Here is a 22,670-nt window from a genome sequence, read left to right as displayed (position 1 = left end):
ATTTCGGCCGATCCGACCGATAGGACGGGGTCCGAGAGACGTACAGTCGGCGTGCGTCACCTCCCTCGGACGATCGGAACGTTTTTTTTCCCCTGAGACGGATCAACAGGTGCACCTAGCAAAAGCCCTCGTCAGCGTCCAGGTAACACGCCGGTGTACGTACCACCGGAGGCTCTTACCTCGCGCGGTCGCAATTACCCCATAAATCCTAATCTGGAATTAATTACGTCGCGTTAAGCCGCGATTCGAGGTCGTCGGAAGCGTAAAATTAGCACTCATCGGATTGTCCAAACACTCGGTTGACACTTCTGGCCCCGGTGGCGGAGTCACATCGGGACACGTAGTCAATTAATCCGACCGGATGACGTCCAAACACCGAGCAAGCGTCGCGACGCACATTTTAGGCCCGTCGACACAGCTGGCTTCGACGAGCAGGAATACCCCCCGCGAAGATCCGGCCTTACGATCGGATAATAGTCTTTTCAAGTCCCTTAGATTTTCTGCCCACTTCTGAAAAGTCCAAAGGGGGGAAAGGGAGAGAAAAAATAATCTCTCAGAGAATTCCGACGACGCTTTCCCTCCGGGGAGCGTTATCGAGGGCGTTGGCATGGAAAAACAGAACGCAGTCCTGATAAGTATCGATTTATCATCGCTCGAATCCCCGGGATCGACGATAAACCTCTCCGCCGGTTTAACCCCGTGCACTCTCTCCAAAACATTGTCGGATTAAGCTGTCAGGCGAGGAATAAGAAAAAGAAAAGAAATAAGAAAGAAAAATTCAGAAATTAAAAAATACAAAGCGAGCCCGGACGATGAACGCGCCGATATCCGCCGCGGTTCTTGGAGGCTGCGGAGGGGACGCGGTTTGATTCCACAATTTCCTTTTTATATATTTATACATCTATGTCGTAGCCAGATAGTGAAGCGCCTAGTCGCTTTATAAAACGCGTCGGTGACGCTTCATCCGGACATTCCTCTGGACGTATCTGGTCGCAGAATTTTGTAATAAGAATGCATATTTTTTTGAGGCAACCAACACTTTTTTTTTTCCTCCGCATACTCGCATTACAAAATAATCGACCGAATTGTCACGTAAAGCCAAGTGAACGAAAATTAGACCATCAGGTCGCGTTTAAAAAAAAAAAGAAAAAAACGACGAGGCGTTTTACAAAACGCCGGATCTTACAATCTGGCTGTGACGTATCTAAACATGCGTTTTCGCACCTAGCTGACCAGGTCGAGTGGTCAAGTCGGAATCGAGGGATCAGAAATCGCGATAATCGGGCGCGATCCGAGAAACGCATCTATCCCGCGTGCGACAGCCGCGTCGCCTCCGCCGCCGCCGCCGCGGCGCAGACGAGCGGATTTCGCTTGGGTATAAATCATCGAGATAAGGCGAGACGCGATCGGACGGAAGACTCCGCCTGTACAAAGATGCACTTCGTCCTCAAACAAAAGAGAGCGGTTCCCGGGGGTAGTCGCGGGTAGTCGGTCGATTCCGCCGATCGACGTCGAATCGGCGTCCCGACGGTCTTGGGCGTCTGAGAGATGGAGGTGTACCGCGACGTTGCAGACTCGAGGAGTGCCTCGTCGATTCCGTCAGCGGCCGACGCGGGGCCGGAAGGCCGGAACGTCGCCAGGGCGGCGGAGCCACCGACGGAGTCGAAGAACCCCGAAGACCGGAGGCCTCCCAAGATGGCCACCACCAGGGCGATGCTGGACCACAACGGCCACCCCTCGCAGCCGGATCAACCTGGCAGGAAGCTCTTCCAAGGCCTCGCCACCCTCAGCGGTGAGTTGACGAAGAGACCAAGCAGTCTCCTCGGAAGAACAGTAACCTGGAGTTGCCATTTTCGCGGCGGCTTTACGGCATGTACTCGCGGGATTCGATAACGACGTCCACCTCCCAACCTTCGGGAAAGTTTCCACTCTCCCGGAGAGTGCTCCCGATGTCTCTCCCCGAAAATCCGATGCATCTCCCTGCAACGCGCACCGAGGAAAAAAACAATTGTTCTATTCCTTTCGGGCAGACAGGCTTAAAAAATAAAAACTGTCTTATTCGAGTCGAAGCCAAAGAATTCCTTCCCCGCAATTCGAACGGTTATCCTGAAGCCGGGCCCTCTTTCAGTGGGACTGGTGGCGATGCAGGCAGGGATGAAGCTGGGCTGGACATCGCCGACCTTGCCGTACCTGGCGTCGGAGGAGTCCTTCCTGGGCGGTCTATCCGAGGACGAGGCGTCCTGGATCTCCTCCCTGATGCCACTGGGTGCAGTGGTAGGTGCAGTCCCGGCAGGCAAGGTGGCGGACAGGATCGGCAGGAAGGCATCCATCGGCGCCACCGCCATCCCGTTCCTGGCGTCCTGGACGACGTTGTTGCTTGCCAGCAACGTAGGGGCGATCTACGCGGCGCGTTTCATGGGAGGGCTGGGAGCAGGGGCGGCCTGCGTCCTGGTGCCGGTGTACATCGGGGAGATCGCCGAGCCCAGCATCCGGGGAGCCCTGGGGGCGTGCTTCCCGCTGCTCTTCTCGACCGGCATCGTCCTGAGCTACGCGATCGGCGGCTACGCGAGCTACGTCACCTTCAACCTCTGCTGCGTGCTGTCGCTGGTGCCCTTCCTGGCGAGTCTGCCGCTGCTCCCGGAGTCGCCGATGTGGCTGGTGCACCAGGGTCTGAAACCAGAGGCCAGCCGAGCCCTGGAGCTGCTCCGAGGTCTGAGCTACGACACGAAGAGGGAGATCGCCGAGCTGCAGGCCGAGGCGGACGAGCTGGAGAACAAACGCGGGGGGATCCGCGACCTGGCGGGGACCAGGGCGGGTCGCAGGGCCATAATCGCCTGTCTGGGTCTTATGTGGTTCCAACAGATGTCGGGGGTGGACGCGATCCTCTTCTACACGGTGGACATTTTCAGGAACGCGGAGAGCACCGTAGACCCGGTGCTGGCGACCGTCATCGTGGGGCTCATCGAGGTCGTCATGACCCTGGTGGTGGCGGCGGTGATCGACCGTTTCGGCCGCAAGCCGCTGCTCACGGCATCCGGGGCCTGCATGGCGGTTTGCCTGGGTGCCCTGGGATACTACTTCAAGCTGCAGGCCGATGGCGTGGACGTGCGACCTCTGGGCTGGATGCCCCTGGTCTGCGTGTCGCTCTTCAACGTCGTCTTCTCCCTGGGATATGGGGCGGTGCCGTTCACCGTCATCAGCGAGCTCTTCCCCCCGGAGACCAAGGGCATCGCCACCAGCGCCTCCATCATGCTCCACTGGACCTTGGTCTTCGCGGTGACCAAGCTCTTCCCGGCGACTATCGGCCTCCTCGGGGAAGGCATCACATTCTGGGGCTTCTCGGGGCTGACCGCGCTGTCGGCGCTCTTCGCCTTCTTCGTCGTTCCCGAGACCAAGGGCAAGTCGCTCAGGGAGATCCAGATGAAGCTGCACAGGAAGAAGGGCCGCGACAAGGCGCCGACGCTGCCCATGGACCCGGCCTGATGGGCGCCTGAACCCACGTGGACCCATCCCTCCTCACCCCGGTTACGTTCAATTTTTATCTCCTTCCGAAGCCGAGGACGTGCACCCACGATGACGACGCGATCGCAATGACGATACCACCGCGATGACGATACCGATTCGGATCGCCCGATATCGACGACCGGCACCCCATCGGGCCATTCTCGGGTCGGGTAATTCGATTACCCTGAGACGCGTTGCGGCTTTGCCGGGCCTTCCAGTAGGGCTTTCCCGGCACGCGATACATTCCGGATTACTCAGATCGGGAGAGGAGGCTTCCGGAGAGCGCGTCAATTAAGAGCGCGATCTCGAAGCCTCCCAATGTTGCCTCGAATTAATTGCCGGATCGACCGCTCCCGTTTCTTCCTCTCATCTCGAGCTGAGAATGAACCCTTAAGGCGATGCGATAGCGATATCAAAGAGGCCTCGTTTATGAAACTTTCCCCAAAGCGAGCATATCGAATCGTTCCAAACTTTACAACGCGAATACGGAGACTATGAAGAAGGTCCCTAACCCCATAAAATTCCATTTTTTACAGAACAAATTTAAAATATCCATATACGAGAAAAAAATAATTCCACGGGAGTCAGGACCTTCCTTATAGCCTGCATATTCACGTAATAGAACTTCAAACGATTCGCAATTCAGAAAAGAGAAGTTTCATAAACGGGGTACCTCCTTCTATTTTCACGTTGCCTTAACCCATTGGCCCCTAAAAGCGCCTAAAGACGTCCGACGTTAGGTCCAATATTGCCTGCACGGTTTGACGAATTTCGCTCGTATGTCTAAAGGGCTCCGTATTAAAAGAGTAAAAAAAAAAAATCAGAAAAGGATGGAAGCGATGTCTGCATCTCACCATGGAGTACGGGGTGTGTACGGCGAGTGGGAAGACGAAGTCCTGGGCCTGGAGATCCCGGAGGAGGCGACGCGACAGAGGCCGTCGAGAGGGACGAAATATCCTAGCTGCGCCGAGAGGGGCAACCCGGAGTACCCGGCGCCGTCGTAGAGGTACCTTCTGGTGGCCGAGTACATCACCACGGCCACCGAGTCCCTCGGGACCCCTTCCAGGAGGGCTACCCGATCCAGGCGACCTGGGGATCCCCCCTACCTCGGCCTGCGGCCCTTCCGCGGCGTTCCCCGCTCGATCGGCGGATCATCGAGTCCTTCCCGCCGATCGGGCCCCGGTTCCCGCGGGATCACCGGTGGATTATTTCGGGACTACTCCAGAATTACCCGCGCCGGTTCCGGTCCATTTTCGGCCGCTCACTTTGCGAGGACGGAGAGCGCTCAGCGGAGGAATAAACCCGCAACGAGATTCCGCGAGATGCCGAGGAGGTACTCCCGGTGTCGCGGCTCGAAATACAAAACTGAATATCAATTCCTTCCCCTCCTTTTCTGTTTCTTTTTTTTTTTTTTCTCACATCTCGCGACCACTTTTTACAGCAAAGAGTGAGATTTCCGATTTGAAGGTAATTTATAAATGTACAAACGTGTAAGCAATCGAGTTACGGGGTCGTTAATTTTCCGTGGGACCCCCTGAAGAGGGAGGGTCTTAGAGGCCGGTCGGCGGCGCACCGGGAAACGAGTGCGGAGAGAGCGTCGCGACGCGCGCGCCGCGCGTTACCAACGCGACTGGCCGGCGCGGTCGGTCCGCGCGGTGTGACGCTTCTCAAAATAACGACGCCGGGTGCCGCGACGCGCCGCGATCGACCGTTACCCTCGTGGCCCGGAAGGGAATCCGACGTCGCCTCTCCTCTCCGCCTGGACTCGTCTCGGCTTTCCCGCTCTCTCTCCCTCTTCTCTCCTCGTCCGTCACTTCCAATCCGCCGCTTCGTTAGCCAACCCCGCGCATTTGCCTCTAATTATCCCAATTGATAATCGATAATCCTGGCCGAAGCACCCCGAAGACGCTGTCGAAGACTCCGCGACAATTACCCGGAGCTCCGGTTCAAGAAGAACCCGACTCTGATTCAGGATGGTTGTCTCTCAATTCCTTGATTTTCAAGAATTTCACTTCCGGTAGAAGGAAGACCGCGATGCTGGTGAAATTTCATTGAGAAAAAAATTAATTAATTAATTAATTAATTCTTACTTATCCCAGATTAGAACCGAGGACACGGTTTTTTTTATAAAATTGAAATTTCGCGAGCGTCGCGCTTCTTCTTAAGCACTCCGTAATCAGACGCTGAAGTTTTCAACGATTCGGTGCATCCCGTTCGGAGAAGATTTTTATCAATATTTTAACGTTTTAATAAATGTATAAAGTGACCCTTTCGTAACACCTTAAGATACTCGCGCATCGTCGGGCTCGCCCGACCCTGACGGAGGAAATTTTCCCTTTCGGCGAGAGAAACGATCGTATATCAGAGCCTAGGACCCCAGCTGGGGTCACGAGGCGTGGAGGCGCAACTCGGTTAGCGGGTCTCCGACGTTCCCGAACGGGATATCCACGCCCTGGGGGCTCTCAAACAGCGAGTCGATCTCGGGTTGCATCCTGGAAATACTAGAAGAACCATGCCCGACCGTGTCGCCGACGGTGTCACGTGTCTGCCGCGAAAAAAAAAAAAAGAATTCAGTCCTAACGAGGAAGTTTACTCGCTTCGACTAACGCGAACGCCCAAAAATGGGCCAGTCAAAATTGTTATCCAAAACCATTTCCGTTAAAAAAAAAAATTAAATTAAATTAAATTAAAAAAGATTACCGAAATTTCATTCATAGTCGCAATATTCCTTCCTAACAACAAATTGTGCATCGCACATTTCCTGCAGGAGGGACAAGATTTTTTTTACCGTTGTCGGAAATTAATTAGCTAATGTAGACATAAAAAATCAGAGGAGAGGAGAGGAGAGAGCGAGACCCGATGAAAGGCCACCCAGAATTTCCAAAGAGTTGGCTGCTCACTCACCACTCTTTCCGGTCTTCGACCTCCTCTTCGAGGTCGTCCTTCCGGTCAGGCGTCTTCGACACGTCCCGAGGGAGGTCCCCATCGACCTCGGGGGGCGGTTCGCCAGATTCCTCGAGGTGGTCCTCGACCTCCTCCCCATCCTCCGGCTGGTTCCCTGTAAGTTAATCTCCTGTACAATCCCGAAGAGGAAGTTGGCAAGTCGCCAGGGAGGAGTCGGAGGAATTCAAGGATTTCAAGGACTTCGGGGTACGTCGAGGGCGTCGAACTCCAGGGGGAGCCGGATCGAGTCGACCGAGCTCCTCGCAGATTGGATCGGATTGCATGTTAATCATATTAATCATATTAATCATATTAATCGTATCAATCATATTAATCATATTAATCCCGACGATCTAACAACGCGAACACTACTTGCGGAAAATGAGGGAACTCCACTCCAACGTGATCGAATCATTTCCTACCGAAAACGAGGGAAAAAAAAAAATGAGACGAGACGAAGTTAGCCCCAAGTCGCGGAAGAGGTTCGCTAGGTCGACAGGAGTGACGGATTGATTCCGCAAGCGGAATCGCGGGAGATCGCAGGAATTCTCGGAGACCTCTCGGAAGAGGCAGAGCGGACAGAGCGAGGCGCCACACGGAGGAGCCGAAGATGGCGGCAGGATGCACGTGGCGCTTATCTACACCCTGATCGTCGGCGGCCTCTTCCTAATCTTCCTGATCGTCTTCGCGGCGAGCTTCTTCTTTTGCCCCCACGTCTTCGGGATCAGCGCGTACGAGGGCAGGGCGTTCTTCGGGCCTTCGAGGCGACCTCGGACTCCGCACCCGTCGCCGGCGGCCCTCGGGAGCCGCGGCACGGCTTCCGGTTCCGGACCCCCCGCGACGCCCTCGCGGCCCACCTGACCCCACCCGAAGGCCGCCCCTAAGTGTCCGTAAGTAGATTCTAAAAGTGTTACCATCGTCCCCCTCGCCAGGCGATCCGGAATAGCGATCCCCGATGCCAACCCTCCCGGAAGTGCAGAAATTCCCGAAGCCATCGTCCGCTTCCGGAAGAAGCGTTCCCACGGAGATTAACTCCTCCTGATACACGTGCACCCATTTCCCGAGAACCACGGCTGAAGTTCCCGAAGCTCGTTAAATCCCCCCGACGTTGCCTCGAAGGGAACCGCGCCACCTGCTTCCCCGGGCATTCCGGGAGCCGAAGGCGGCGATTCCGTGAACGGCAAACCTCGCCCACTGTTTTTCCCTTTAAACCCCGGTGTCACCTAACCTCTCGCGGTCCTAGCCCCTCCCCAGAGATTCCAGGCGTAACCCGAGCGAATCCTCCCCTTTGTCTCGACGCGTTTCCTCGACCTTGGGGACTCGTACCGGGCGAGGTGCGATAATCGATTCGACGCGCGTAGGTACGCGAGGGCACGCGTTCATTCCCGTCGAGCCATCTCGACTCGCGACGAAAATGCGACGCGTTTCACCCGGCCGAGAAGTGTAATCGCCCGACGCGGGGCACCGGGTCGGATCAACGGCCTCGCCGGTCCCCTCGTTCGGCGCGATCCTCGGTTTCTTTCCAACGAGACTTTCTCGCGACAAAGAAACGGAAGTGACGAGTTTTTCCTCGCTCGTCGCGGGAAGCGAGGTGAAAATCCGAGGTGAAAATGCGAGATGGCGAATAGACGAGAGTACTCACCGGCGACGCCGTGCTGGTCCACCAGAAGGTCCGTCAGCACGTGCGGGCACTCGGCCTCTAGGGCGAAGCAGAACTCGCGGAAGGCGTCGAACCCCTTGGCGCCGATCACGTCGACGAAGAGATCGATGTCGGAGGCGCTCGAGCGATCGGCACTGGCCGCGACAGCCTCGCGGTCCACCTCCGTGATGACGCCGCGCTTGACCAGCGCGCCCAGCAAGTCGGTCGAGTCGAGCTCGCGCTGAAGCGATGCCTTGTGCCTCCGCAGGAGCGTTCTCACCTCCGCGGATCCCGCCATGCCCGCCGCCGACCCCGGGACCCCGCGACCCGAGCAACAGGTGTCCCGAAACTGCCCGCGGCCCCCTGCGCGTCCCGGTGCTGCGCTCGCGTGCTTCTCGCGCGTCTCCGACCGACGCCGGGTGGCGCCATCTTGAATTCAAGATGGCGGCTGCCGCCATCTTGCGCACGTCGAGCACTCCGCCGGGACCGTCTGCCCTTTCGAATTTGCACCACTGTTTTCGCGCCTGCAATTTCTGACTCCTGACCTGGGAGTTGTGACAAATGAAACCCGCGTGAGATGGTAGAAGGATTCCTGGAGGAGGAAATAACCTCTGAGGTGACGAGGCGATTGTGATCACTGGGCAACTTGGGTGCCGGCGGTTGAGGTTAAGACTGTTTTAGTTGTTATCGAGGCGTCTCCTGTTTAGTGGATTTTTGGACAGGGAGAAGGGAGTTGAGGAGTGCAAGAAGGCGGTTGTCGATGGGGCAAGGGTTGTGGTAAATTGCGGGCGATCGAAAGAAATTCGGGTGGATGGAGAGCGGATAGGTTATGTTTGGACGCGCGCACTTGGTGCTACGTAACCTCGCACTTTAGCAGCTATGGAGTCCAGGACGGAGTTTAAAATTAAGTCCCCGCCTTCCGATGCCATCTCAGCCGTTGAATTTGGGCCCAATTCTACCCAGTTTCTGCTGGTGTCTTCGTGGGACAGCACCGTTCGCTTGTACGATATACATGCGAACTCTATGAGACTAAAGTACAATCATGACTTGCCTGTGTTGGATGTAGCATTTCAGGTATTTGAAGCTTTGTCGGGAAGTCTGACTTCTTGAGAGAAGCATTTCATGTATATCGTTTGACCCCTGTCCGCAGGATGCCGTGCATGCTTATAGCGGAGGATTGGGGCAGACCCTAAAAATGTACGATATTAACAGCAATACAGGTAATACGCTCTTGTACCGACAATGCATCGAGACGAGACATTAATTCTGATCTTCTTTCTACAGAATCGGTTATGGGAACTCATGATAAGCCTATCAGAAAGATTGAGTACTGTGCGGCAGTGAATGCAATATTAACCGGAGGATGGGATGCCGCCGTGAAACTCTGGGACCCCAGAACCCCAACGTGCGTCGGCAGTTATCTGCAACCCGATGTAGTACTTGCCCTGTCCGTATGCGGAGATAAGTTTGTCGTTGGCACTGCGAAAAGAAAAGTTTGTATATGGGACTTGCGCAACATGGCCGGCATGTTCCAAAGGAGAGAGAGCAGCCTGAAGTATCAAACAAGGTGCATTAAGGGTTTTCCAAACGAACAGGTAATTCGATGGGCAATAAAATGTACATGGGTCCTCCCTTAAGATGACAACTAAATTCATCTCTTTTTTATAGGGCTATGTTCTCAGCAGTATCGAAGGGCGAGTAGCTGTCGAGTACTTAGATACCACGCCTGAAGCTCAGAAGAAGAAATATGCCTTCAAGTGTCACAGGATAAAGGAAAACAACGTCGAACACATATATCCCGTCAATGCGATCAGGTTAACGATCCAGTGGAGTGCATTATTACAGTTTCGGCACGAATCGATCGAGACATAACTCCCCGATGTATGCTTTCAGCTTCCATTCCACCTACAACACATTTGCTACCGGTGGCTCGGACGGATATGTTAACATTTGGGACGGCTTCAACAAGAAGCGTCTCTGCCAGTTTCACAGATACAACGCGGGCGTGGCCGCCCTTAGCTTTAGTCAGGACGGCTCCGTTTTAGCCATCGGAGTGTCCTATCTCAACGAAGCCGAAATCCCTCCAGGTGGCACCGACGACGAGTACGAAATTTATATCAGATACGTCAACGACCAAGAAACGAAGCCAAAGTAATTCGTCGCCCTTGTGTCGATGTCCTTGCGATTCCTGACGCAGTCCGGAAGACAGTGGTGAATTTCTACGCGCGAACGATTCCGATTTTTTCGCGTTTCGGACACGACCGAAAGTCGCGTCGCAGCGTAAACTCTGCCGAATGACTTACACGAGTACCGTAAGCGCGCTACTTGTAGACCGTAACTTTAAATGTAATTTATGTATAACAGAGATATCAAGAGGTTCGTGAAGAAACGAGAGACCGCTTCTTAGAAAATATTCAGTTTTTCATTTATTCATTTTTCTCCGCCAAGTCCCGGAAAATGGCACAGCCCTTCCAAGGAGGCCGCGATGCGATTTCCCCAGGACAATTTAGGGCGTGCTCTAACGGTTCATGACTCGAACGTCGACTTATTCCTTCTTTTTTTTTAATTATTATTTTTAATAAATTATTTCCCTCCGCATCCGAAGACGGGCAACGTTACGATGGATCTTCAGCGTACGATCCAGTTAATAGAACATCTCGCATAAAGTTGGATCGCTCGTGCTTACCTGAAGAGCTACGCGTTACTACACCTGTTTGAACCTCGAAGAGATACGAGTGTCAAAAATTGTACATTCCCACGTTAATTGCAATCGACAGGAAGGCATCGCGACCAATTAGCGCCTTATTGTCGGAGTTAGAAATCTCGGTCGCGGTGTCGAGCCGTGTCGGTTAAGTTAGTTGGCGATCGATAAAAAGATAAAAAATAAGTCGGACAACGGAAGGTTGCGAGCAAAGATTCCATAATGTCGATGCAGCTGTAAAGTGGCCTCTCTCTCTTTCTAGTTAAGTGATTACTGTAACGATTTATACGGTATTATGTACAGGATTCTCAACAACGCTCGCCCGCGCGAGGTCCCCCGTGAGTCCTGGAGGCTCGCTCTTCCTTTCTTGGATTTCTAATTCCAGTGGAAGTATTTTTTTTTCCCTTCGGATTTACGAGGGTCCCTTTCGCGAGCAAGTACCTCCACGCCTAGCTCCCTGTGCGTGCGTGCGTGCGTGCGTATGCGAGTACGCACGTGTTATAACTCGAGGATTCTCTGCCATGGCGCATTTTCCGAGGAGCCCTCGACCTTGGCCTCAATGTTTAAACCAGGCTCCGCGAAATAGATCACTCCCGAAGACGACTATCCTCCCGTTAACTGATGAACCTCCTGAGGGCGTCGCGTATCGTGTCGTTGGTGGCGAAGCTAATGCCCACGGCAATGGGGCCCTTTATCCAGTTCATGCTCAAGCCCTTGTAGAACGCCATGGCACCCTCCTCTCTGGAAAACGTAGAATCGATAAGAGAATAGATAAATCGGGAGCCACGCGAGGGACCTCCAGACGAGCCTGGGTGACCTATCGCAAACTTATCTCCGCATCGACCGATGAATACCCGATAACAACTATTTCCGATGCACCGTTTAAAAAGAACGAGATGGCATTGCGACCTCTGATGTCGTACTTCTTAATTACAAAGTCTTAAGGTCTGATAAGCTTGTGCAATTCTATCGGTCAGCAAGTGACCCGTGGTTTAGACACACAGGCGATAAGGCTTCCGCGTGTCTTCCGGTATCCAAGAATAGACAGGAACCGATACGTCGATGGAACACCCACCTGTAAATTTTAGCGGCGGTCCCATAGACCGTGTGGTAGCGTTCGCCGATCACAGCCGAGGTCTGCATTCGCCTTCTCACGATGTCCAGGGGGTAGCTGCTCGTCTGGCTGACGAGACCAGCCACGGCCCCGCAGAAGAGAGCGGACATCGTGGCCCTCCCGGGGCTGTTCACCGTGTAAGCTGTTTTTAAGCATTAAGAGATGCGGATTACCATTAACCTTGCCGAGGGACCCTGCACTCTCCAGTGACCAGGGAACTCACCGGCCATGAGGTTCTTCAGGGTGTCGTATGTGAAGAAGCTGAACCCGGCGTAGGGCACCACTCCCAGGATCGTCGCCGTGAAACCTCTGTAGAACGCCAGGACCCCCTCCTGCCGGTACATCCTGACGAAGACCTGGCGCAGGGTCTTGTATTCGGCCTTCTGCGTCACCGCCATCCTCGCACGGGCCAGGTCAAGGGGATAGGTCAACCCTTGCGAGGTTACCCCGGCCAGGGAACCCGCGAGGAGCCGATTGGCCGTACTGCTCCTGGGTCAGTTCACGAGGAGTGAGCTACTTCAACTACTAGGACTTTTTATCTCAGGCTGTATCGTTTAATAGGTTTCAGGTGAGCTCTTACGTCTCCGTGCCGTTCACCCTGAGGAACCTCTTCCACTGTTCATGGGCCGTGAACTGGATTGCGGCGTAGGGGATGACCCTGACCATCGTCGCGCTGTTACCGCGCCACAGGGTCAACAGCCCGTCCACCTTGTAGGTGTGGTGGATGTGCCGAAAGGCGGCCTTGGCCGAGAACTGCCTCTTCGAGGTTTGGAAGGTGATCTTCGTCCTGTCCAGAGGGGCTATCACAGTCTTCGCCAGGGCGCCCGCCATGGCGCCGGACAGCAGACTCGTCCATACCCTCTGGGTGTTTGAGATGCCGTCGACCTGAAGACCCTTCCCACCCTGAAGAACGAGAAGAATTTAATCGACATCGACTAAATTTCTCAGCGCCTTTCGTATCACTTTGAAGCGATGAAGATGCCTCTTTGGAAGATACCATACCTGGGGAACGGTGGACACGCTCGTAGACGAAGACGTAGACTCGACAGAAGGCATGGCTGGCCGATGATCAGGGACGATCCGGGCCCGAGACTACTCCCTGCGACGTCCTGACACCTGAATTCGACCTGCAAACGACAAAACTCTAGAGACCTACTTGCGTATATACGAGTTATTTATTTTTACCCTATGCAATTAAACATGCCAAGTGATAAACTAATGAAATCGTCTATTTTTAGGAATTGCCGATACATGAATAATTCACGGATTTAATGCACGCTGCTAAACTTGTCGGAGATAATTTAGGCTGGCGAATCGCCTTATTATGCAGTCACGTCCTGGCAATGGTATTGCCGCGTCACGGCGGCAACGGTTGTGTCACGAGAAAAGGAGGAACGTCGGTGCCGAACCTACGGCTAAAGAAACCGAGACCACCGGTGCTCGGTTCTTCCCCAGGTGCGAGTCTCCTTGCCGTCGTCAATCAACGGCCAACAAGGTTCGGGATTCGTTGGAACGGATCCACGGTCAACGTCAACGATCGACGGAATTTACAACGCTTGAGCGGCGACTGTAAATTTAGCAACTTGTTTTCGCACGAGGCGAGGCCTCGACGTTCCTCTCTGGCGTCGAGCCTTATCAGTGGGAGTTGTTAACAAACAGTCGTCCTCGGAGGATTCCCTGAAGAAGCGACATACTAGGCCGCCCCATGAAATTACGCCATATCCCTGGTACCTCCAGAACCTCGCGTTAAGGCGTTGCGAAAGGGTCATTCTATATATATACTACATTCTAAAATAAGTGGACGTTTTATTTTTAATTTGAATTTTCACGAGCGTCGCGCCCTTCCACGTGCCGAGGTTTCAAGTGACCCGATCTGGATAAGTTTCATAAATATTTCGACACTTTGATATTATACGGAATGACCCTTTCGTATTACCTTAAGATGCGAAATTTTACCCTCCAGTTGGAGCCCTTCTGACGTACGGGCGAAATTCGCCCGCGCGTGCAGGGGATTATAGACCAAATGTGGGCGTATACGTGTACGTATCCTTCGCCGTTCACAATTTCTTCCCGATGTTCAAGCTACTTTAGACGTCCCTCTGTCGAGAAGAGGAACGTTAAATGAACAATGGAACTGTTTCGTGGGCAGTTATGGGTCAACCTAGTATCTCACACCCCTTACCCGGCGATTGGAGGCGGACTGAGAGTCTACGGTCTCCGATTCTCCGTAGCCACGAGGAGGACGTCGGAGTGGCGATAACGTTCGAGGGCAGCGATAGGTCGGCGCTCGCCTATCACGGTTATCGGGATCGCTCGATCAATCTTACGTAACGGACCGATTTTTCCCACCGCTTCCGCGTCGAGCCCCCGGGCCGCGGGCGGAGCGACCCCGCGGCGCGTCGCGTCGCGACGGCGGCGGCGCGCGAATCGGAACGCGATGCGACGTACCAACGAGCTCGGTCGAACACGATCTCTTTAGAACTGGCGACTAATACCCAGGACGCGCGACGACGCCTCGACGTACCGGGGCGACGTGCCTCCAGGAGGGCGCCGCCTTCTGGCGCGACGCTTCCTCCGGGGTTCTAGGAGTCACGGGAGTCGAAGGTCCTGGACGCCGCCGCCTCGGAAAGGGTCGACGTTCCCTGGGCGCGGTGGACTTCGCCGTCGCGGCGCTACATCCTCGGCTGCTCCACTTTTCGCTCCTCTGGGCCCTAGCGTGCGCGAGCCGACGGTCGGGACCGAGACTGGCCGAGACTGCCCGAAGTCGTTTCACGGTCATCGTCGACTCTACCGACTCTACGACTGACTGTCAGTGGTGCCAAGAGAGGGGCGGGACGCGTTCTCATGAGTGGCGGGTTCGCATGGATGGACTTTTCACTTGGGAATTTTTTTTTTGGGTCATCAAAAGGGAAAATAGTTGGCAAGGGATGCCATCGCCACGAGTCGCTGCGTTTACACCGACAGCTTAAATGCCGGATTTGTGTGGCGCCACTAGTGGCCGAGTTTTACACTTATGGATAAGTTCCCGATAAATCGTAGTACAGATGAAAACACCGTTAGTAGGGAGGACTTCTTAGTGCCACGATTCAACGGTGGAGACGATTCAAATATTTATAAATATTAGTAGACACTACATTGGAAATTTTTAGTGACACTAAACTTTCCTTTCGGACGGTACAAACGGTGCGCGCGCATTGGTTAACCTGCGGGTGGAATAGCGATGGAGCACCGCCCACCGTTTATCTTTCTCGCACAAATGCTTACTGGACTAGGTGCGACAAGGATAGGGATGTATCCTGGTTTATCTCTCACTCTGGAGCGGCTTGCCGTGTCGCTTAAGCGTGGCGAGCGTTCCAGTTTGCTATATATTCGGTGACAGGGGCATTCTCCGCACCCGGAGGAGTGTTCATCTGCAGCCGTGCGGTTCGTTGCAGTCCGTTGCAGTTCACGGTGGTTGACGGGCTTAACATTCCAGAAGAACAAGTGCACTTTATGAGTGCTGACACGAGCCGTGAGCCTCCGCACCGCACGAGGTATGACGTACTCGCAATGCGCTCTGCCTGTACGTCAAATTTCCTGCAGTCCGTACGTACTCGCATTCGTCACATTTTCAGCCTGGTCGGAAATGATGCCGCGTGTTATTCTCTCTTTTTCTTGTAACGCAGATGGGCCGCGTCGCAATGGGTTGAATACCCGCTAGGAGAGTGCCGATACCCGCGAAAGAGGAAGGGAAGAGGTGAAAGTGGGAAGGACGTTTCCCAGTAAACACGACGAGGAAAGGACAGGACGGAAAGGGAAGTTTTTCAAACTGTCTTCCTTCTTCGTCGTCGCAGCAATGGAGATCAAGGGACCTCTCTTACAAGGAATCCTGCTGTTCCCTCCGCAGGGAATGTTGGGCCAGCTCAAGGTTGGCACTCCGACGTTTAGTCACGATATGCGCTTTATTTTTATCCCTCCTAAAGGAAATAGATATCCTCTAGCGATTGTGGAAAGAAAAGTCAGTTAAAGTTGTGGCCGGAAATGGAGCGTGTTTATCTCCTAGATGGTTTCTGTGCAGAATTGTAATTATGGTCGTTATCGCTGAACTTGACAGTTTGATTTTCTTTTGTAGAAAACGTGGCACAAGAAATACTGCCAACTTTTTCAGGCTAGCAAGTATGGCATAGAGCGGCTTGAGATTTATGATAATCAGGATGAAGCGGTGTCTCAACAACATTCCCCAAGGATTATCACGCTGGAAGCCTGTATTAAAATCTCGCCGAGTAATCAGCCTCGTGTCTTTACCGTTAGTAATACCACGTTTATAATGGCTGGTGCATACGATACAGGCTTTAAAAAACAGAAAAAAGTTTATTTTGGATGATGTTTATAATTATAGTTTATTTCGTTTTTTTAGGTGGTCACGAAAACAGGCACTTACCACTTTGGGTGTTCCTCCGATACAGACATGGCAAACTGGATCGGCGCAATTCAGTCTGTTGCGTTTAAAGATAATCATTCGTGTCAAAATATAGAAGAAGATAACGATCTGTACTGCACCAGTGGCGAGGGAGTATTTTCTGTTAAATTAGTGGAGACGGATGCTTCAAAGCGTTGCAACTTGGAGTCTAAAAACTATACTTTGATCGTCGCAGCGGCAGATATTAAGTTAATGGACGGAGACTCCGTACTGTATGCTTGGCCATACAGATACATCAGAAGATACGGCTACAGGGATGGGAAATTTACGTTTGAAGCTGGAAGGAAATGCGAGTCAGGGGAAGGTTCGTTCCGCCTGGAGCACAGCAATCAGCAAGAAATCTTTAGATGCATATCATCAAAAATGAAGTCAATGAAGAAGTTACTTGGCACGGAAGGTAGTCCTAGCATAGAGTGCAACGATGCTCAGTTTCACGCAGCCCTGTCCATGGAAGCCGGTTCTCGTTCACCTTTGCCCCCATCTCCAAACAGTTCTGCAAGCCTAATCGACATTGACTTCACAACCATCTCGCAAAATTCTCAAAAACATCTCAACTCGTCATCTTCGAGTCTGGAGTCCATTTCATTCATAAAGCCTCCACCACCCATTATTAAACCAAAACCTGCAAAACCACCAAGAAAACACATCTTCGCAGCGTTACTGGAAAAGAAGTCTCTGGATCCCGAGTTTCTAGATTTACCGGCGTGTGGTAAATACCGGAAGTTAACCCAACACGAATCTCCGGAGCTCCTACCAAAAAATCCTGGAAACGCAAAGGAAGAAGATGAGAAGCATTCGTATGATCTTGTGGAAGTAAGAAGCGATGCGTGGAAGACGCACGGCATAGATAGCGTTCCACACACGGAGAGACCGAATCGATATTTGCTCGACAATAAATCTGTTGACAAAGAAGCTGCAGATGATGAGTCTCAGTATGAGTTGATGATTCCAGCTCCCCAAAACTTAGCGAAGCATAAATCTAGTGTCATGGAGACTGTAACTCCAACGTCGCCGATCATCCACAATGATATCGCTTCCAAAACTGACTCTCCGAATTACGACAAACTACAGCATTTCGGGTCGACACATAAGCTCAATCACAATTCAGGATACAAGATGCCAAATCTACAGAGTTTATCTCAAACTTCTCAGTATAGTTCTAGTGCCGCTCCAACGAATTTGGAATCAAACCCTTCTTGGAATGACTACGATATCATCGATGACATGTGTGCAGTTAGATTAGCTGACGACAGCCACCTTGGTTATGGAATAATTAGAAAAAAAAGTAACTCATCGACTCCTGACACTAGCAACGTAGGGCCAAAGCACAAAGTCTACAATGAAAGTGAATACGCAATTGTATCGAAACCTAAGAGAGTTTGAAACAAACAAAGGTTAACCTGACACGAAGTGAAAGTATGGGTGTGTCTAATCTGTAAACGATTTTAAACATACAATACGCTTATTAAGTAAGCCATATTGTGCGATCGATTGAACTGCCTTGGGAGATTTTTAAGGAGTCAATTTGTCCTCGCCGAAAACTACTTAGTGGCCCATATTAAAGGAGTTTATCTCCTTTATTCAAACTGTCTTTTTTATTTTTAGATATGTATACTTGACTGATCAAAGCTCAGATCTAGTGCCTTATTAATGTTACCCAATTATTACTTTAAACAATAACGTGAGCCAAATTTTTTAATAAGTCAATGAGTCTTACGCCTTTGTAAAGCAGTATGGCTTGCCTAAACATTTCCAAAATTAGTATGTGTAACAAGTTAGAAGCAATGTAGAATATTTAAATTAAGGACATATTTTGCAAACAGTTGGATAACATCAAAAAATTGCAATACTAAGCGTAAAATTGTTTTATTATTTTTATATATGAGTGTAGTTTAACGAGTGGTGCATCACATATTTTTTACAAATGGTCGAAAGATGTAATGACACATTTTGTAGGAGTGACCAAAGAATGGCATTTAAAGATACTTAATGAGAGACCAGTGAGACAAATAAAATCGAACCATTCAATTTTATTGAAAGATATTGCTTTTATCTAGAATTGATGTTCAGGAAACTAATGGAACTAAATTTGGTGGATTTATCTGCATTATTTCTGTGATTTCTGGAACAAAACTAGTGGTTCAATGTTTTAACTGGTTACCAAGAGTAAATATAACTCAAACAATGAAAATATTCATATTTATACTTTCTATTTGTTTTCTAAAATGAAATTATAAAATCCTGTGAGTCCATTGTATTAGTATAATCGTTTGTGACAAGGTAATCAAACAAATTGACAATTGCAACAGAATATGTACGCTAGCTAAGCTTGTCGTCATGTTGCACATAATATGTTTGTATCAATAATTTCCGTATTTATAAGAGAGTTTATAATTTGTATATCATCCAGCCAGAAGTTAATATACTTTGAGGTAAAAGTTTTACTTTGTTTTATTTATTTAGATTAGTGAAGTATTCGAGCATAGATCATATAATGGTATAACATTATTTTAATTTATGTTACAACTTCTTACAGCTATATTTACTTCTTACACGTTATTACATCTAAAAATTAATGTCCTAAGCATCAGTAACTTTTATTGCTCTTAAAGCAGTTTGCTGTCATCGACAACGCTCTTTGTATGTGTCGTTTCTTGTACTTGTTTATCATCTTTCTCAATTAAACTTGACTCCTCTTCTATTTTTAAATTCTGGCTGCACACACTTTCATAGTATTTTTTGACATTTCCTACTTCCTCCTTAGCAACGGCTTCAAAATAACCGTGCTCGTCATTTCGAATCCTAAGAACTTGTTCACCTTTCTCTGCCAATATCCGTTCAATATTGGTCTTTCTGGTAATACCAAAGAACCATCCAAGATTATCTGCAATAAGATGATTATTCTTGCACCCATCACAGCGCACTATCACTATACCCTTTTCGTATGCTAGTTTGGAGATAATCTTTGCAGATCTCGTTTTGCATTTTTTACAGGTGAACATTAATTTAAGCTTCCCTTCGATTCGCCCAATAACTTGCTTGTTATTTTCAGTGTTTTTATCAACATCTTCTTGTGGCTGGAGGCTAGCATAATGACGGTTGACATTATTCAACGTATAGTAAGTACTGTTATAACCAAGTAGCTTTGCACTTTGCAAATAACGTGCAGCGGTCCATAGCGATCTTCTCTCCGCAAATCTCAGAGCGAAAAGTGCCACTCGTAACGAAAACATTTTTATATATTCTGGTCTTAATGTAATTATAAGACACTTTAATTTCAAGGAAATATAACTTAACCTCAAACGATTGTTTTCATTGCGCCGACTGCCAGAATTGTTTTGTAATTCCTAAACTGCAACAACGCAGAGGAATGATTTTTCAGTTTCTTTGCTTACGATTGACGTTAATTTTCAATTCAGAAAACATGTAGAGCGAACCATTCGGAATCATTGAGGTTACTAGTAATCTAGTGATACAAAGTCCTATAAACATCACATCGCAAAGCACTTCCGTCGCGACCCCACCACCCATCATTCCCGCCTTTTAATATTATCTCGATGACGAGCCCCCATCAGAAATGAGTTGCGCCGCCACTGGGGGGTAACAAATGGTAAATGCATTAGCCGTACGCATCCTCCACCAGGGGGTAGCACAGAACGCAATCGCGCGACCCTGCCTGTGAACAATCTCCCAATTCATCCCTGGTTACGTATTAAACTATCCAGAGATCTGACCTCCTTTTAAATTATTTCAGCAAAGGGAAGAGGTGGCAAACAGTTATAAAACAAATGAATTTAGCAAACTTAAGCTAATACGAATACTTTTATGGACAGATACATGTCAGTTTATGATTTCCAACATTAATTTCTGATGATTACAGAATATTTTATAAGGAATGTTCCTTTATTTATTTTTTTACTTTTTTTACAAAAAAGTTGAAAATTAACAAATTACTATTTTTATTCCATACTTTTTTATTCCCCATTACCACCCCTTCAGATTTCTTAGGTAGATATTTTCTTATCTCTATCATAATATTCTCTGGGACGAATAACTGAACAAGTTGTTTAGCATTTTTTGCAACAGCCTGAATTCTGTGTGACTAAATGCATTTCAGTAAGGATGTTTACGATAACAGGTTTCTCCTCAATTTTACGAATGATTATAGGAACCACCGGAGTGTGTACTTGGATGATAGAGCTTAACTGAGTAGATTTCTTGTTAAGGTCATCAATCGCTTTGATTATCAATGGTTCCACTGTATCACCTGAGCTCGTGTCTGTACATTTTTCTACGATTGTACCAATTTCCTTTAAAATCTCCAGAAGTGCATCGAAATCAACTGTATCAGTGTAAACAGATTTCTTAACAACACTACCCATTTCTTTAATAATTTTTAAGAGTTTCGCTTGATCGGCAGCATTTTTTTCAACAGCTTCTGCCTTCATTTCTCCAATTGTCTTTATTAGGCTTAGGATATCCTGATTAGTAAAATCTTGCTCAACAGATTCTTTAATATTTTGATTAAAGAATAAGTCCGTTGCTACTATCTGCTTATGACTAATGACATTTATGATAAGAGGTTTTTTCTCAGCTTTACGAATAATTATGGGACCCTCTGGAGGATGTACCAGAATGAGAGAGCTGAACTTTTCATTTTCCTTATTCAACTCATCGATCGCTTCATTTATCTGCAGTAGTTGAGTTTGATCATAAGAACCTGTTTGCGTAGTTTCTTGTCCGATTGGACCAAGTTTCTTATAAATGTCTAAAAGTGCATCCAAGTCAACCGTATCGGTTTCAACAAGTCTATCAACAGTATTACCAATTTCTTCCACAATGTTTAAGAGCATCAACTGATCGATAGCATTTTCTTCAACAGATCGTGGGTTCATCTTATTGATCATTTTTAACAGGCTTAGTAAGTGCTGCTTCTTCTTGTATTTAGATTTCTTGTTCAATTCATCGATATCTTGTATAATCTTCAGTAGCTGTTCCTGATCAATAATTCCTGTTGGACTAGACTTTTGTCCGACTGCACTGATCTTATTGTGGATTTCTAATAGTCCGTCCACATCAACTATATCTGTAAGAATAGGTGTCTTAACAGTTTCGCCAAATTCCTGAAGAATGTTTACCAGCTGTTCTTGGACATCACAGCTTTCTTTAATCGACTGTGGTTTAAACTCCTCGATAATTTTTATCTGAGAGAGTAATTGTTGCTGATCAATAGAATCTAGTTGAATAGGTTGCTTAACAATTTCAGCAATGATTGGGGCATCTGAGACTGTCCCTTCGTGACTAGGCATATTTAAAATCAAAGGCTTTTTCTCAGTTATATGAATTATTACAGGGGTATCGATATACTTTTCAGTATAATTTTCAACAGCTGCTTCTGGTCAATGTAATCAATTTGAGTTGATTTCTTTCCAATTATTATTCGATCATTCAGTGGTTTTAACAGGAATTTCAAGGCTTTTCAAGCAGACCATGTGAAATATATCCCAGCCTCGAAAGATTGATCTTAATGGTCCTCCTCTCAGGAGAGCTTCCTCGAAATGAAAATTTCTTCTAACCTGTAGGAACAAAGAACAAATTATTTTTCAGCCCCTCAGTTTATGTTTGATATTAACTTTCAATTCAAGAAACGTGTAGAATAAACTACAGAGATGAGAGATTGCTCACGGGCAGGCTCGCGCGATCGCATCCCGTGCTGCCCTCTGGTGGAGGATGCAAACGGGTATTGCACTTTCCACCTGTTACCCCTCAGTGGCGCCGTAACTCATTTCTGATGGGGATTCGCGCAATCGCGATGGCAGTGCCATCTAACAGTCGCCACTAGCGGCTCACATACTCTTGATGGTAAAACCATATGGCAATTGGTGGTGGCTCACTTACCCTTACCCATAAAATCCGCGACAATTACTCATGAGCCCTTCGTGTCGGTTTCCAAAAAACGAACTAAACCCTTTAGCGAACGTTTGCCACCGAAACGATTTCCTAAACGTCCTGAATTCTCACAACACCCCGATCTTCCCACAATACCATAAGCTTACTATTCGGTCTCAGATTCCTCCCATCCACCCCCTGCGCATGAAAACAAAAACCCTTCTCCAGGGCTAAAAAAAAATCCTGGTGCATCAGTCATCAATTACATCGCAACTCTGCAGTGAAAGCTCAGCCGATAACCGCATCCCTGCACCCATGCACCAAAATCACCCCCCACTTATACAGCTCGATAAGTCTAAGAATCGAATCTCCCCGACCAGCCATGCCCCATTAAGCACCGGAAATCACATCACCCAGCTGT

The 22,670-nt window shown here is 49.4% G+C and overlaps 5 protein-coding genes across 10 annotated transcripts; 3 read left to right on the top strand and 2 right to left on the bottom strand.

Moving 5' to 3' along the window:
• Positions 1-1,493: 1,493 nt before the first annotated feature.
• Positions 1,494-3,875, top strand: LOC105700313 (facilitated trehalose transporter Tret1-2 homolog). Its single transcript, XM_012426039.1, has 2 exons — positions 1,494-1,792; positions 2,129-3,875. The coding sequence occupies exons 1-2, from the start codon at positions 1,549-1,551 to the stop codon at positions 3,481-3,483; spliced, it is 1,599 nt and encodes a 532-aa protein (XP_012281462.1). The 5' UTR covers positions 1,494-1,548; the 3' UTR covers positions 3,484-3,875.
• A 4,670-nt stretch (positions 3,876-8,545) lies between these two features.
• LOC105700314 (mitotic checkpoint protein BUB3) lies at positions 8,546-10,497 on the top strand. Its single transcript, XM_012426040.1, has 5 exons — positions 8,546-9,160; positions 9,237-9,306; positions 9,371-9,681; positions 9,755-9,900; positions 9,980-10,497. The coding sequence occupies exons 1-5, from the start codon at positions 8,966-8,968 to the stop codon at positions 10,239-10,241; spliced, it is 984 nt and encodes a 327-aa protein (XP_012281463.1). The 5' UTR covers positions 8,546-8,965; the 3' UTR covers positions 10,242-10,497.
• On the bottom strand, positions 10,487-14,672 carry LOC105700315 (mitochondrial coenzyme A transporter SLC25A42). 6 transcript variants are annotated; one of them, XM_012426045.2, is made up of 6 exons: positions 14,397-14,672; positions 12,904-13,028; positions 12,482-12,804; positions 12,125-12,390; positions 11,863-12,043; positions 10,487-11,528 (listed from the first exon to the last, which is right to left on the bottom strand). In XM_012426045.2, exons 2-6 carry the CDS (start codon positions 12,955-12,957, stop codon positions 11,402-11,404), a joined length of 951 nt encoding a protein of 316 aa, XP_012281468.1. In that variant the 5' UTR covers positions 12,958-13,028; positions 14,397-14,672; the 3' UTR covers positions 10,487-11,401. The 6 variants fall into 6 exon arrangements, with proteins under 6 accessions (XP_012281468.1, XP_012281464.1, XP_012281467.1 ...); XM_012426041.2 differs by having other exon boundaries at positions 14,426-14,672; XM_012426044.2 differs by having other exon boundaries at positions 14,350-14,417.
• A 332-nt stretch (positions 14,673-15,004) lies between these two features.
• On the top strand, positions 15,005-18,802 carry LOC105700311 (docking protein 3). Its single transcript, XM_012426038.2, has 4 exons — positions 15,005-15,486; positions 15,567-15,808; positions 16,013-16,186; positions 16,298-18,802. The coding sequence occupies exons 2-4, from the start codon at positions 15,737-15,739 to the stop codon at positions 17,741-17,743; spliced, it is 1,692 nt and encodes a 563-aa protein (XP_012281461.1). The 5' UTR covers positions 15,005-15,486; positions 15,567-15,736; the 3' UTR covers positions 17,744-18,802.
• On the bottom strand, positions 18,796-19,857 carry LOC105700316. The gene has a single exon (XM_012426048.2). It carries the CDS (start codon positions 19,591-19,593, stop codon positions 18,967-18,969), a length of 627 nt encoding a protein of 208 aa, XP_012281471.1. The 5' UTR covers positions 19,594-19,857; the 3' UTR covers positions 18,796-18,966.
• Positions 19,858-22,670: the final 2,813 nt, after the last annotated feature.

The sequence above is a fragment of the Orussus abietinus genome, unplaced genomic scaffold (assembly GCF_000612105.2).
Source record: "Orussus abietinus isolate OABI.00-Male unplaced genomic scaffold, Oabi_2.0 scaffold56, whole genome shotgun sequence".
NCBI classification, from domain to species: domain Eukaryota; kingdom Metazoa; phylum Arthropoda; class Insecta; order Hymenoptera; family Orussidae; genus Orussus; species Orussus abietinus.
The sequence above is the reverse complement of the archived record's forward strand: the minus strand, read 5'-3'. Positions and strand labels throughout refer to the sequence as shown.

Excerpts from the sequence above, each read along its gene's own strand:
- LOC105700313 (XM_012426039.1), top strand. The coding sequence starts at position 1,549 with ATGGAGGTGTACCGCGACGTTGCAGACTCGAGGAGTGCCTCGTCGATT. Across the intron at positions 1,793-2,128 it reads AGGCCTCGCCACCCTCAGCG|TGGGACTGGTGGCGATGCAG; the intron begins GTGAGTTGACGA and ends GCCCTCTTTCAG.
- LOC105700314 (XM_012426040.1), top strand. The coding sequence starts at position 8,966 with ATGGAGTCCAGGACGGAGTTTAAAATTAAGTCCCCGCCTTCCGATGCC. Across the intron at positions 9,161-9,236 it reads TGTTGGATGTAGCATTTCAG|GATGCCGTGCATGCTTATAG; the intron begins GTATTTGAAGCT and ends CCCTGTCCGCAG. Across the intron at positions 9,901-9,979 it reads TATCCCGTCAATGCGATCAG|CTTCCATTCCACCTACAACA; the intron begins GTTAACGATCCA and ends GTATGCTTTCAG.
- LOC105700315 (XM_012426045.2), bottom strand. The coding sequence starts at position 12,957 with ATGCCTTCTGTCGAGTCTACGTCTTCGTCTACGAGCGTGTCCACCGTT. Across the intron at positions 12,805-12,903 it reads GCGTGTCCACCGTTCCCCAG|GGTGGGAAGGGTCTTCAGGT; the intron begins GTATGGTATCTT and ends CTCGTTCTTCAG. Across the intron at positions 12,391-12,481 it reads AGGGTGAACGGCACGGAGAC|GAGCAGTACGGCCAATCGGC; the intron begins GTAAGAGCTCAC and ends GAACTGACCCAG.
- LOC105700311 (XM_012426038.2), top strand. The coding sequence starts at position 15,737 with ATGGAGATCAAGGGACCTCTCTTACAAGGAATCCTGCTGTTCCCTCCG. Across the intron at positions 15,809-16,012 it reads GAATGTTGGGCCAGCTCAAG|AAAACGTGGCACAAGAAATA; the intron begins GTTGGCACTCCG and ends TTTCTTTTGTAG. Across the intron at positions 16,187-16,297 it reads ATCAGCCTCGTGTCTTTACC|GTGGTCACGAAAACAGGCAC; the intron begins GTTAGTAATACC and ends TCGTTTTTTTAG.
- LOC105700316 (XM_012426048.2), bottom strand. The coding sequence starts at position 19,593 with ATGTTTTCGTTACGAGTGGCACTTTTCGCTCTGAGATTTGCGGAGAGA.